General features: G+C 36.9%; 2 protein-coding genes across 2 annotated transcripts in view; both read left to right on the top strand.

Moving 5' to 3' along the window:
- The window catches only part of letm2 (leucine zipper-EF-hand containing transmembrane protein 2), a 149,429-nt gene that overhangs the window by 14,820 nt on the left and 119,749 nt on the right, over positions 1-14,860 (top strand). The window lies entirely within an intron of this gene.
- On the top strand, positions 877-13,763 carry si:dkey-81j8.6 (STE20-like serine/threonine-protein kinase). Its single transcript, XM_056247892.1, has 17 exons — positions 877-1,195; positions 2,592-2,756; positions 3,713-3,761; positions 3,855-4,004; positions 4,102-4,174; positions 5,076-5,270; positions 5,344-5,518; positions 6,098-7,963; positions 8,036-8,166; positions 8,249-8,372; positions 9,448-9,627; positions 9,704-9,833; positions 10,941-11,065; positions 11,175-11,360; positions 12,560-12,685; positions 12,777-12,890; positions 12,967-13,763. The coding sequence occupies exons 1-17, from the start codon at positions 1,046-1,048 to the stop codon at positions 13,090-13,092; spliced, it is 4,065 nt and encodes a 1,354-aa protein (XP_056103867.1). The 5' UTR covers positions 877-1,045; the 3' UTR covers positions 13,093-13,763.

Here is a 14,860-nt window from a genome sequence, read left to right as displayed (position 1 = left end):
TATTCTAAAAATGTCCACCTTCAGATCAAATCTTTACAGATTTTTATAAAGTAAACCTAAGAATAACTTTTATTGTTAGTAATATTGTACAAGATGAACACTTACTGGACTGAATCAACTTAGGTTTACTTGATTATAGTGTTTTTCTCTTCTCATATATTCCATATTCTCCATATTCTCACTATAGCATATGAGCCATAAAAGACTGATGTGTGAAATTTCATACTCAACAAAAACAAACGTGCAGGTTTCTTTTTCTTTAGATTTCAATAAATTTGTCCATTTTAAAACATTATTTTTTTCTGACTATTATTTTATGTCAGTTTTTACAGGGTTAATTATGTGGAGGTGGGACCATCTAGTGGTTAAAGTGTAGGACTTCATATCTCAGATCATCCTACATTATGTCAGTAAACGGAGCGAACAGTGGAAAATGATCTTACTGATGACGTTTCTAGTCCCATGATGGATTTTGTTTTAATTAAAAAAAAATTATATATATATATATATTTTTTTTTTGGGGGGGGGGGGGGGGGGGGGGGGATTTTAAGCTAGCACGTGTATTTGGGGACCCACTTTTACCACTGTTACAGGTTAGGGTTCGAAACCATTATTAAAAATGGAACATGTGCGTTAACAGCTTACAGCACAAAGCAATCTGCTGAACACAATATAGCCTATGAAACCAGTCATTCATAACTGTTTATCTAAATCATTATGTTTTCTAACAACGGCTGCTCAAAAATACACTACAATAGACAGCACAAAGACATCTCTACAGATGAGGTGCACATCCTACACAACATTGAGGCCTATATTTTTGAAGGATGCGGTTGCTATTTGCAACTTCCTGTCGTGTTCTGAGGTGCGCGTGAGGGGAGACAGCCAAAAACATCTTTGACATAGAGAGACTCGGACGGTTGTCTTGTCTTGTTTTTAGTTTGGGCCGGGGTTTTGATCGCTGAATGAGACATTGAGGACCACCGATAGACTGAAGGGACTGGGATTTCTTAAGGAGTTGGGGTGAATTTAAAGGGAGGGAGCCATGGCCTCCCTCCTGATGCGTATCTTTCGGCTGGGTGTGGAGAAAAAGCGAGTTAGGCACTATGAAAACCTGAAGAGGGATGTTGATCCTCACCAGATGTGGGAGACTCAGGGAGAACTGGGGGATGGAGCTTTTGGGAAGGTGTATAAGGTAAGGGATTCAAATGATGATGATGATAATGAGGTTCAATTCTCTGTTAAATACAAAATAACAATATATTTCTCTCAGGTCATTTACTGCAAACTATATTGGATTTAATGTTAGCAAGAAAAGCACTAAATGTTTTAAAAATAAAATAATAATAATGAAACTGGGCCTTACTGACATGGTCTGATCTAATCTGCCATTTCAAGGAAATCCCTCCCACTTTAGACTGGCATGCCAGCTAAACTGACAAATACTTTTGCTAGTATAGTTGTTTCTTGTTTAAAAAGTCATAATTAAAAAGTTAAAATGATGACATTAAAAAGTAAAAATTGTGACATACGGTAAAAGTCATAATTATGAGATAAAAAGTCAAAATTATGGCATGTTAAGTCATTTATGAGATGGAAAAATTGAAAGAATGTCATGCTTAATTGAAATTTTGACTTAAAAAAGAAAATTATGACATTAAAAAAGTCGAAATTACTTACTAAGTAACACTTATGAGATAGCCTACTAACACGTAATTAGATGTTGACTTTTCATAACAATTTTGACTTGGTATGTAACAATTTTGACTTTCTATCTTATAATTATGACTTGGTATGTAATAATTAAGATTACTAAAGCATGATTGTTTTTTCTTATGTGGGGGTTCCAAAGAAAGTCAAAGCAGAATTGCATTTGACCTGAGTAGTGATGTTTTGTTCCTAAATGAATCGGTTGAGTGAATGATTAAATGATTCACTCATTAGTGCACTCACCTGTCGCCTAGTGGTGTAATGATGTAACCTGCAAAAAGAGCCACTAAAACAAGTCGTACTGTTTTATGCAGTATTGCTTCTCAAGTAAATTCATCTTGTTTTAATGTTTAGATATTTTATTTTATAAAAAAAAAAACAAGACAAAATAGCCTGAAAATCTGAATTTCAGATCAATATTTACTGTATAGACTTAGAAAACACTTTATTTAATCATAATTCATTATATTTCATTTTAGTTTATTTCAAATGTATTTGTAACCATGCAGTCACCAGGAAAAATTGCTTTGAGATGAAAAACTGGTGGGTTTTGTAGGATTGTAGGTTTCCAAGGTGACAGGTAATGAGGGGTTAGGGCTATACTGCGGTTTTGCAACTTCCTGTTAAACCATAATGTGAAAGATCAGAGATGGCTTCCTGTTAGTGATTTCAACCCCATATAAATCAACCCCCTTTCTGCATCTTTCTCTGCAATGAATCACACTTTGCAGTACTGCTTTGAGCAGTTTTCAGTTTTTATAAATGCATGTCTTGCACCATGGCCTGCAAGAGTATTTCCCTGCTTTTAGAACTTCTGATGCACTTTTTTTTGGGTAATGACAAAGACAAGTGTTACAGTCAGTATGTAATGTTGATCTCAGGCTCAGAATCAGACTACAGGGGTCCTAGGAGCTGTTAAAGTGATTGAAGTGCGCAGTGAAGAGCAGCTGGACGACTACATGACTGAGATAGACATCCTAGCAGCCTGTCGCCATGCAAACATCCTCTCCTTGCTGGAAGCCATCTTCTTTGAGAGCTGGCTGTGGGTAAGCCACATCTGTTTATGGCTGTTTTTTTTAACAGCTGGATGCTTTTTTGTAACAGTAGCATTTTTCTTTTTTATCTTTTGTTATATGGATTGACTATGTATACTATAACTATAAATGCTGTACAAAACTCTCTTCCTTTACATATAGATTGCATTGTGTTACCCTTGACCAAGGCCGATACCTTTAATGTTTAAACATGAAAATACATCATAACAATATTGGAGAAAATAGTAATTTCAACAAAGAATGAAATAACCCTCAAAGTATTGGGTGAAATCATTAATATAATATTTTTGTACTAATTTTTATGACTCCCTCAGTTGTGGTATCATCATGCAGTTCCATCATCACCAACAATTTTTCACAGGATATATGTATAGTAGTTAGCCAATATGTGCCATTTCCATCATTGTCATTTTCACCACAGGATACTGCTAATCATAATTCATCTTTTTTGAGTGTATCATCATGCATTTTTATTATGTCCACAATTGTTTGCCTATAATTTTCTTTTAAAAGTTAGTGTACTTATACCAAGGAGAAAACAGAGTCAGTAAAGATCTATATTAAAATATTAAGCAGCACAACTGATTCCAACATTGATAATAAGGGAGCATCAAATCAGCATATTAGAATGATTTCTGAAGGATCATGTGACACTGAAGACTGGAGAAATGATGCTGAAAATTCAGCTTTGACATCACAGGAATAAATTACATTTTAAAGTATATTATAATAGAAAAAACTATTTTAAATTGGAATAATATTTCACAATATTACTGTTTTTTCTGTATTTTTTAATCAAATAATCAAATAAATGCAGACTTGATGAGCATAAGAGACTTCTTTCAAAAACATTAAACATAGTAATGTTTCCAAAGTTTTGACCGGTAACTTAGTTGAACTATAAGTGTTTATTTCCGTAGAAGTCCCTGAATGCTTTCTCTTTTTAGATCCTGATTGAGTACTGTCCTGGAGGAGCTCTGGATGATATCATGTTGGGTGAGTCTGGAACATACTTGACACTATAATCATTTATAATAATTTCTGGTTGTATCTGTATTGCATTATTGTACTTTATACTGTGTGTTTCAGAGCTGGAGCGCGGCCTTACGGAGCAGCAAATCAGTGAGGTGTGCTGTCAGACTCTACAGGCTCTGTCTTATCTGCACCAGCATCACATTATACACAGAGACCTGAAGGCTGGCAACATTCTGCTCACAACGGATGGGCAGGTCAAACTAGGTACAGATATACCGTTCTTTGTTCCCCTCTCACATTTTTAGGCCTAAGAACTCAATACAGTCTGTGCTGTATTTATTTATGTTCTCTTTTCATGCAGCTGACTTTGGTGTGTCTGCAAAAAATGACAATACCCTTCAAAAACGATCAACTTTCATTGGAACTCCTTACTGGTGAGACTCCCAAATGCTATTTATGTCATCATTTACTCACCCTTGTATTATTTCATATAAAAAAAAAAAAGACATACAGATCAACATGAGGGTGAGTAAAAGAGAATTATACATTTTGGGTACACTATCCCTTTAAAGATATGCTTTTTCGGATATTATCTTTCATGTAGTGTGTAATATAGCTGTTTGTGATTGTAAAAGGTCTGCAGAGTTTTAAAGATCAAAGTGCACAATGAATGGAGTTATTGTCTCCCAGAAGAAAGAAACTGCCTGAAACGTGTCGTCATTAATTCCAGTCTTACTTCCTGCACGAACCTACATATGTGTGAAAAATTGACATAATGCCAGCATATGGACTTCATTGGCTTCATTGTAACTGAGACCTGGGGGTTGGTTCATGTTGTCGACATGTTCGAGAAGATGCTGTTTTCTGCCCTGTGAAAGCAAAACCACTCTGCATGCACTTCCAAAGGATGAGGACGTGATACGGTTTCTCCATCATTGCTGTTCGTATCTCTGTGTATCAAGCGCTGATGAAACCTCCGGAGCTGAAATTCAGATATTGTAATGGGCGTTTTGTTTCTGACGCGCACTGTAAGTGGTTTTGGAGAGAATTAATCTGACTCTGAGTGTGAGACAGAATCCTTTATCAAACCGTTTCAGACACTGTAGAAAAAGAGGTGATGCTGCAATGCATAGTATGAGAAAATTCAAGTTTTATTTTGACCTTGGATGCATGTAAACCTATTGTAGGAGACCTCGAAAACAAAATGAGGAACTTTTGAAATAGCATAATAGGAGCACTATTTAACTTCATAAAAAGTAACACGATAAATTATTCCTCTACTGAAAACAAAACTGCCACTAAAAAAAAATAGATTAAAATATTTTGTCTTTTAAGGATGGCACCTGAGGTGATTATGTGTGAGACGTCGAAGGACAATCCCTACTCCTCTAAAGCTGACATCTGGTCATTGGGCATCACTTTAATTGAGGCTGCTGAGATGGAGCCCCCTCATCATTCTCTCAACCCTATGAGGGTCCTGCTGAAGATCACCAAGTCTCCACCACCCACACTCTCCAATCCTCGCCACTGGTGGGTCTTCACTTTGTCGTCCCCGCTCTAGATCTGCTAAGAGTTTTAGGCTTATCCTGATTTTTTTCGACAGGTCATCACATTTCCAAGATTTTCTACGGAGGACCTTGCAGAAGAACCCTGAGGCACGTTGGGGTGCCCAACAGCTCATGGCCCACCCTTTCTCTTATGCGGGACGAGACGGACGAGCCCTTAAAGAACTCGTCGCTGAGGCCAAAGCAGAGGTCACTGAGGTCATAGAGGCTGAGGTAAACACATGATGAAATGTTCATTAAAAATTTTATAAAATATTAATTAAATAATATTTAATATTAATATATATATATATATATATATATATAAAATTCATATATATGATAATATATATATATATATAATTTAAAAATAATAAAATCAATAATTTGAATGATTCATTTATTCAGAAATACACAGAAATACATGTTGTTTGACACTGAAAAATTAATTTAATAATTAATAATTCGTGATATTTGCTAAAAAGTACACTTAAGTTGAAAAGTTTGGGTCATTCAGATTTCTTTTCAAATAAACAAATAAATACAAAATATGAAATGCTCACATGGTTTCATGGTGTAATGAAAATATTGTTTTACTTTTTTTATGGTTACACCATATGACATTTTTTGAGTCATTAAATTGAAACTTTCCTTGAAAAATATGTATGTATGTTTTTCTAACTTCTCTGACATATTTGTTGACTTATTTGATGTGTTTGACTCGTCTGTTGTTGGATCTGTGAAACAAACATAATCCAAGGGTGTAGCAGTACATATCTTAATACAGCATTTTCTGCATTTTTTCAACTGCAGTCTTTGTTGGATTTCCAATGTTCCGTGAAAGAGACGATCGCCACCGAGTCAGAGCAAACAGCGGCACAACCAGGACAACCCATAGAAGAACAAGGACCACAAGAACCTGAGACCCCTCGGAAGACCTCTGTTCCAGATGCTCAGTCTCCCACCAACTCAGAGCCAAAACCTGAGTTTAAAGTAAGACGCAGGGCTTCCCACGCCACAGATAAAGCTCAGAAGAGGGCAAGGCGCCTCTCCGTTCCAGGAAATCTGCTCTCGTTTCTGACCGGGAGCTCCCGTCGTTGCAAATCTGGATTCTGGGGAGACAATCCACCCATTCAAGCAGCTAAAGACTCAGAAGATTCAAGCACAGCAAAAACTGTGGGAACTTGCCCTTCAGATGGCAATGAAAGTGAAAGCACTGACAAACCGATTGAGCAAATATCTGACTTGGTTGATGCTCCAAGTAATGAGGTCACTGACACCAAAGACAAGGAAGCTAGAGTAGAAACTGACAAGGAGGACGCCCAAAACTTAAACCACTCAAGCGAACCAGAACAAACACCAATACTGACAGATTCCTCTGAAAAGGAAACACTAGAACTTGCCAAGGAGGACACTGACGCTGATGAAGAAACAAACGGCAATGTGAAGTCTGTTGATTCTGGAAACGATGACCAAACATTTTGGAAATCCCTCAGAAAACCTGCTGTCATCGACAAAGACACAACACATCCACAGAGCACACTGGTTTCAGCTTTGTGTTTGGAAACACCACCAGCCAAAAAAACTGAAAGGAATGAGGGAAATTATAAATACATGTACCTTGATTTGGCCTGTCCTTTGGAAACTTTCAATTCTCCTCTCACAGTAGATATAAACAAAAGCTTAACTGTTGAGATGCCTTCTAATAATGTTCCTGAAGAAGTTCCTGACCTTAAGGAAGCACAACAGACAACTGAACCATCAGAAAATGACGCTGTAGAAGAAAAAACTGAGGCAGAAATAGAAAAACCAGCAGAACTGGAGACAGATGGAGGAACAGGGGATGAAACGAAAGAGGAAAGCTGTGAAAACGACAAGGATGTTAGTGGAGGGACAGAAGAACATATAACCACCACCAGAGAAGATCGCATTACCATGAAGGAAGAGTTTGAGGATATCAAAGAAGCTGTCAACGAAGAACATATTACCACTGAGGAAGATGTCAACTCAAGAAATGAAAAAACAGAGGAAGAGGAAAGCTGTGAAAAAGACAAGGATCTCCTTCCAGAAACAGAGGAAGAGGAACGTTCAACCAGCAAGGAAGAAGTTGCCATGCAGGTTGATCATGAGGATGTAGACTCAAGAAACAAAAACGATGAGAACATGAGAGAACCTGAGGAGATGGAAACACCAACCCAAAATGAGACGACAAAGATCATTGATTTACAGACGCCAGAGTTGCCGTGTCAAAATAAAGAAGTGATCAATTCTGATGGAGAAAAGAACATCATTGGTAACGAAGGAGATGCTGTTGGAGATCAAGAGAGAGCAAGTCTAACAGAAATCTGTTCTACGCAAAAAGAAGATAGGACGGATTCAGAGGAACCTCAGCAAGAGCTTGAAATGGATACAAATAGTACAAAGAATGTTACAGGAGAGCAATCAAAACATCTTTCTGAAGATACAACAGATGTTCCTGGAGCAAAGTTGAAAAAGCAAGTGATGTTTACTTTTCAAGAGGACCAAAACGAGCAAGAAATGCCACATGCAAATGGCTTGAAAGATTCAGACTTACCACATCCACATGAATCTAATGGATCCACACCTAAGGAATCAAACGAAGACGCATTTCCACCTCTTTCTCCTACCGAGTCTCTGCTGTCTCCTGGGCTTGAAGGGGTGAGTGTGAAACAAACGACTAGCTAAAAACATTACCAACCAGACAAATTCAACATGTTTATGTCCATTCAGGAAACGCACCCAAGCAGGCGAACCGTTAAAAGGACACGTAAATTTATGGTGGATGGTCATGAGGTCAGTGTCACCACTTCCAAAGTGCTTGGTGAAGGAGACAGCAAGGAACAACAAATGCGCCACAACAGGTAACAATTATTTGTTCTTTAGAGTGGACATAGGAAAACGGAAGTATCACATGATACTGAATGTATGTGTATGTGTTTGCAGACGACAGGAGCTGCACGCCTTGAAGCTCTTGCAGAGAGAAGAGCAGAGAGAACATGCGCAGCTGGAGCAGAAACTACAGCAGCAGCGAGAGCAGATGTTCCGCCACATAGAACAAGAGATGACTGTAAGTCACATGCACCAAACCCCTCTGGTCTCAGTTAGCCACTTAAGACATGCTATTAAATAGAAATGTTTCCAATCGGGTTGTTGTCTAAAGTACACAACTGGCAGATCATTAGATGTAGTTAAAGAAAACAAAATTAATGGCATTGGCAGCCATTTCTTTGGCCCGATATCTACTTTTTTCTAGTTTGTTGATACCAGTCAATGTTGAAAATTATTTTTTTTGCCTATTTTAAGATTTAGTAGATCATCATCTATCAATAAATTAAAGGTGTAGCCATAGATTTGGGCAAATATTTAACCATTAATTACTTTTACTAAACCATATCACTTTCCTTAAGTGCATGTTGGCACAATCTGTGTTTGTGCATAATAGTTGCATTCATTTCTTAAAAAAGTACAAAAACATTTACATGGTACTTTGACATGCAAGGACTTTTATTTTCTATTTTCAAGAATTTTTATTTTCTATTTTCAAGAATTTTTATTACTGTACATACAATATAAATGCCTAAATTCACCTGTAACACACAAACTATTTATTGTTTGTTACATTTTTAATTATTACTATTATTTTTTTTTCTTATTTTTTTTTTTATTTTGTCTGTATAACACAAATGGAAAAATGTCAAATGAAAAAAACATTTTTTCCTTTTTATTGTTCAACCGGCAAAAAAACATTATTAACTAAAGCTATTAAAAACAGTTCTCTCTAATTGAAATAAAGCTGAAATAAAATAAAATAAAATATAAATATTAGATGAAAACTTAAAACACTTAAAGGAAAATTACAAATGTTACCTTAAAGTAAAAATTACTAAAACCGAAATAACTAAAATGAAAAATAAAAATAAAATAAAAATAAGCTAATTCAAAATGTTCAAAAAATACTATAATAGTATATACTGTGTATAATAACACTGAATTGTATGATCACTTAAAAAAAAAAATTAGCACAGTCTCCTCAATAAGCATGATGTGAGGTAATTATTCATAACAATCATTATGAGCATTAGAAATAAAGATGCCTGCCCATTAATAACCTCCGTCTCAGCCATATGTTTATCCTGTTGCAGAGCAAGAAGCAGTACTATGATGGTGAGCTGGAGAGACTTGAGAAACAGTACCAGCAGCAAAGCGGTCAGATGGAGGCTGAGCACACCTCCCGGCTCAGGGAGGACGCACGGAGACTCAAGGCCCAGCAGGAGAAAGAGCTGAGCCGCAAGAGCAGCGCACTGAAAGCAGACCCTAAAGAGGTACGGACTGGTGCATGTACCCACACTGACACAGAACTAGGCCCAAACGCATGAAAACAGTGTACTTCTGCTTTAGGAGCAGCGGTTCCTGCAGAAGCAGCAGCAGGAGCTGAATGATGCTCTTCAGAAAGGCGTTCAGGAACATAAGAGGAAGGTGGCGTCCATGGAGTGGGAGATCACAGCCAAATCTCAGCAGCTCAAGCGTGGTAAGTGTGCCACTTGTCAAAAACTTATTTGTTATGTAATTTGCACAAGAATCACTATTTATGACTGTACTTGCTCTTTCTCAGTAAAATATTAAATATTGCTCCCAGGAGAGGTTAGGGAATCTATTTAAGAATGGAATACTAGATAATTAAGCAGTAAAATTAAATTAAATAAAGTGACAAAATTAAGGAATTAATAATCACATTTTTTATTGCAAAATAAAAATGTCAATAAGTAACTTTTCAAATGAACAAATAATTTATTTAAAACCATATATGTATGCATGTCTAAAAATGTAGTTAAACATATTTTTTAATTATTACTTATAGTGTTTCTTTACAAAGTGACATCGCCAACTACTGGCCTGGTATGAATAATACAGCTTTTTTAGTCGTTTTTGTGAATCCGTGTGAACGACACGTTGTCGTCTGTACATGGAAAACGCAAAGGAAAAACATTTCCGTTTAGTACATCGTTGCTGTGTAAACGTACCCTATAATGATAACTATATATTTTGTCCACATCAACAGATGATATTGCTCTGTTTATTATAAGCACGCGCTGCAGTTACGCCATCTGTCGCTTTAAATGCCCAAGCTTTTTTAATCACGATGAACTCTGAAAAAATAATAATTCTGAAAGTGATCCCAATGATATTGTTCCTCTGTGTCACTATCACCCTATTCTCATAAAATTAGAATGATTATTAAAACTTTATATTCATAGATATCGTTATAGTTATCATCCTTTGTGTGAACGGGCTTTTCATTCAACTACATTATTAAACATTAACTAAAACGTTTTTGAATTTAGTTTGCTGTCATGACTTGAAAATTTAATTGTTTGATTGTTTTACCATTAAAAAGATGTCTATTGATTTATTTACATTTTTAAATGAAAAAATTCACAATTGATTCATTATTTTATGGTTAATGTGGTACTCTAAGTCTTCCGTAAGTATGCTGCTCATCATTCAGGTGTGCAGGAAGTATGCTTGTACTGTGCACAGTAATATTGAGCAGTGTGTATTGTATACATACTGTATACAGGAGAAGGTTTGGTAGTGTGTGTTTCTAAACATACGCACTGTTTCCTTCTTTCTCAAGCTCGTGAGGCAGTAATTTGGGAGTTAGAACAGCGCCATCTACAGGAGAAGTACCATCTATTCAAACAGCAGGTGAAGGAGCAGTACTCCCTACAGAGACAGCAGCTGACCAAGAGACACAACAAGGTAAATCATGTGGTGACCTCCAAAAGCATTCTGCAGCCTGTTTTGTATTTATCTTCTCTGTTTTTCCTGTGCCTTATCCTGACCAGTCTTTTTTTGGCTCTTATGGCAGGATAAGGAGAGAGCGTCTCGGTTCCAGCAGGCTTTTCTAGAAGAGCAGAAGTCGTTGCAGGCCCAGGAGAGAGCGTCCTTACATAAGGCCCAAAAAGCTGAAGCAAAGTCCCGTTTGAATCCGTTCAAAATGGAGCTCAGGAAGCAAGGTCTGAGCGGCCCTGAGCAGCGGCAACGTCTCACACAGGTTTGAATTCATAAGCCTTTGAACGTTGAAAGATTATGTAGTAAAATAAACCTACATTTTGAATAAGGCCGTTTTCAAACCTGGCTCGTTTGTTTTGGAACGCATTTTCTCCTTTAGTTTGGTTTGTTTAGGCATATATGAACATGGCGTTTGGAATCATAACAAAACAATCAGTCTGAGATCAACTGAAAAATGTGGCCTCTGTCCACTTGAAAACAAACTCTGGAGTGGTTCGCTTGTGAAAGCAAAGCAATCCGACCCAAAGGACCGACAAACCAGGCTGTACCACAGTGTATGATGGGTAATTATGCACGTTGTGTGAAAAGCTGCAGTGTTTGTTTTGCTAATGCCTCTCAAAATGAATCGTGGCTCAACCTAGTCCTAGAGCAATGACAAAGTTTGCTTTTTCATTTTAAAATGCCGCCTAATTGCTCTTCTCCGAAATAAGTCAGTGTAACAGACATAAACCTCACTCCCTTGGTTCACTCAAGAGGCGCACTAGCGACTGACGCTAGAGACTGTTGTCTTTAGCGTCCTTGTTAGTGTGCCCGCCTCCCACGCCGGAGACCCCTGACCGAATCCCACTCGGAAAGGGTCGAGTATCGGTTACATTTGGTGCCATGACCCGGATGGGAGTGAGGTTTAGGGGGATGAGTGTAACGTAGGCCAGTAAGAGATGTGTGTGTAAACCTCACTCCCCTGGCCTCAAGAGGCGCTAGAAACTGTTGTCTTTAGCGTCCTTGTTAGCTCGCCCGCCTCCCACACCGGATACCCCGGTTTGAATCCCGCTCGGAGTGGGTCGAGTAGGATGGGTTACACAGGGTAAGAATGTTGTTCCGACGAAGCTCAAAATGATAAAGTAATATAACAACAGCTTCAAAGAAAGCCACAGTAAGCCGAGGAGCTGTTGACTCCCCATCCTGATGGATGACCGCTTTGAGCAGAATCCTGAAACATAAACAGGTGCACTCTGATCAGTGAGAGGACAGTTTACTCGCACATGACTTTTAATACCAAATTTTGGGTTGTTTAGAAATGTTGCCTTGTGAAAGGGAACCGAACCAAGAAGAAATGGCCACATCATGACCATTTTAATCCATGTTTCAGAACTAAGCAAACTATCTACAGGTCGGAAAAACGCCCTAAAACGGAACAGTTGCAAATGATACAGTTTGTCCTCTCTACTTTTGCGTCCTCAGTTTTTGTCAGAAGAGGAAGCCAGACAGAAGCAAGAGAGACAGAGTCTTCAAGAAAGTCACGAGAACCAGTTAAAAGCGGTGCAGGAACAATGTGATGCCAGTACAGCTGAATTACAGCAGCTTCAGGTACATCAACAACAGTTTGTCTATCTATAGCCTTACAGTGTTTTCATATTGAGGGAAGGTGATTCTCAGTGTTTGTGTGTTTGGATTTTAGAATGAGAAGCTTCAAGTTCTTGTGGACATGGAGAAGAAAAAGATCAAAGCTCTAGAGGACGAGCACACTCTGGAGCTCAACGAATGGAGAGATAAGCTTGCATGCAGAAAAGAGGTATCAGACTAAAATTTGAGGTTTAAAGCTTCTTGATTGAGCAGAGACGTAACGACTGTTGTATGCGTATGTTTAGGTGTTAGAGGAGGATCTGGCACGCAGACGTAGAGAAAAAGAAGGAACCAGGAGACGAGGCAGTGAGCCGGAAAACCGACATGCAGCTCGCCGTCCAAAGTTCTTCCATAACCTAAGCTTCTCCTGACAAAGTGAAGGAATACACTAAACCCTAATGCCTTTATATACAGTATGTACAGTTCAAAAGTTTGGTGTCAGTAAGATTTTTTTCTTAAAAGAAATGAATACTTTTATTAGCAAGGATGCATTAATTTGATCAAAAGTGACAGTAAAAAGAAATAATATTACAAAAGAGTTCTATTTCAAATAAATGCTGTTCTTTTAAACTGTCTATTCATCAAAGAACTCTGAAAAAAAGTATCACATTTTCCACTAAAATATTAAGCAGCACAACTATTTTTTAACATTGATTATAATAATAAATGTTTCTTGAGCTAAAATCATCATATTAGAATGATTTCTGAAGGATCATGTGACACTGAAGACTGGAGTAATGATGCTGAAAATTCCGCTTTGACTTCACCGGAATAAATTACATATTAAAATGTATTAAAATCGTGATGTACATCAGAGTAATGGATTATCAAAAAAGAAAAAAATGGAGGGCAGGATTTGGTTCTATATATCGGTTGTTGATTGGATGGAGGCAGATCTGAATGCGAGCTTGCAGTGATTAAACAAAAGGGTTTAAGCAGACTAAATGATTGGAGAAGTCTGGCATACATCACCAATGAGAAGCATGTTGTTTCACTTGAAGATTGATTTATGACATTTTGATTAAGAATTACAAGGTCATTTCTTTTGAATTAAATTAAACGCATGCAGTGAATTGTTCACAATAAGATAAATAACATGCATTTATAAAATAGAGAGGGTAAATTTCAATTTCATGCTTTCTTTAAATTGTAATAATATTTCATAATATTGCTGTTTTAACTGTATTTGTATCAAATAAATGCAGCCTTGGTGAGCATAAGAGACTTTTTTTCAAAAGTATTAAAACATTTTACTGACCCCAAACTCTTGAACAGTAGTGTAAGAATCTGTGTTTGTCTGGGGCTTTTTCAAAGTTGTCCCATTGCCCCATTTAGTGTGACAACATGGTCCACTATCACAGTTTGTTAAATGAATTATTCTTAATAAATAGGGATTTGTGAAAAAAAAAAAAAAAAAAAACAGTCGAGTAAACATGACAATATATACAGTATAGATGAACATTTGGGTTTCGGTGCAGACTATTTTTGTCTGGAGTTTATGTATTTTTGTAAATATGTTTAAAATCTGCTTAGACATAATTCCTCTATAAGTGTATCTAATTGCCTGAAGATGAACATTCATATGTAAATAAACTTTAAAACTCTTTTAGACAAAGAGTCTATTCAGATGCAATCTCTTCTGGTGGATGTGTTTGAAGCTTTTGAATAGTCTGCATGCACACAAAAACAGCTCACAAGCCTGGGTCTGCCTGTAAAGCATTCGAGAACATTAGATTAAGTTACACACATGAACAATATCTGTCTGGACTGTCGACATCATTTTTATTGAGCAGAGACAGGGCTGCTGGATAGAGGTTTTCAACCTCTTTATGGTAAGAGAAATGATTTTATATTACTAAATGTCTGGACATATGAAAACTTGTAATGTGACATTTGAATTTAATGCAACAAATGAGTACATAGTATAAAAGGTCATTTAAACTGAATATATATATATTTTTTAATGTATTTATAAATACATAAGACATATTGCCTTATCCAAAATACTAACAAAAAGTACTAAAAACAATTGAACAATATAGTTTGTTAAATTTATAATGATTTGTCATGTGTTGCCATTGACTTGAGGCACAGCGCTCATATACCGGTAACTATAATGAATACTGTTTTATGGTCTTT

The sequence above is a fragment of the Rhinichthys klamathensis genome, unplaced genomic scaffold, assembly GCF_029890125.1.
Source record: "Rhinichthys klamathensis goyatoka isolate OS25496 unplaced genomic scaffold, OSU_Roscu_1.1 h1tg000050l_1, whole genome shotgun sequence".
Taxonomy (NCBI): Eukaryota; Metazoa; Chordata; class Actinopteri; order Cypriniformes; family Leuciscidae; genus Rhinichthys; species Rhinichthys klamathensis.
Note: the sequence above shows the minus strand (reverse complement) of the source record. Positions and strands in the feature narration are given on the sequence as shown.

Excerpts from the sequence above, each read along its gene's own strand:
- si:dkey-81j8.6 (XM_056247892.1), top strand. The coding sequence starts at position 1,046 with ATGGCCTCCCTCCTGATGCGTATCTTTCGGCTGGGTGTGGAGAAAAAG. Across the intron at positions 2,757-3,712 it reads TCTTTGAGAGCTGGCTGTGG|ATCCTGATTGAGTACTGTCC; the intron begins GTAAGCCACATC and ends TTCTCTTTTTAG. Across the intron at positions 11,361-12,559 it reads AGCGGCAACGTCTCACACAG|TTTTTGTCAGAAGAGGAAGC; the intron begins GTTTGAATTCAT and ends TTGCGTCCTCAG.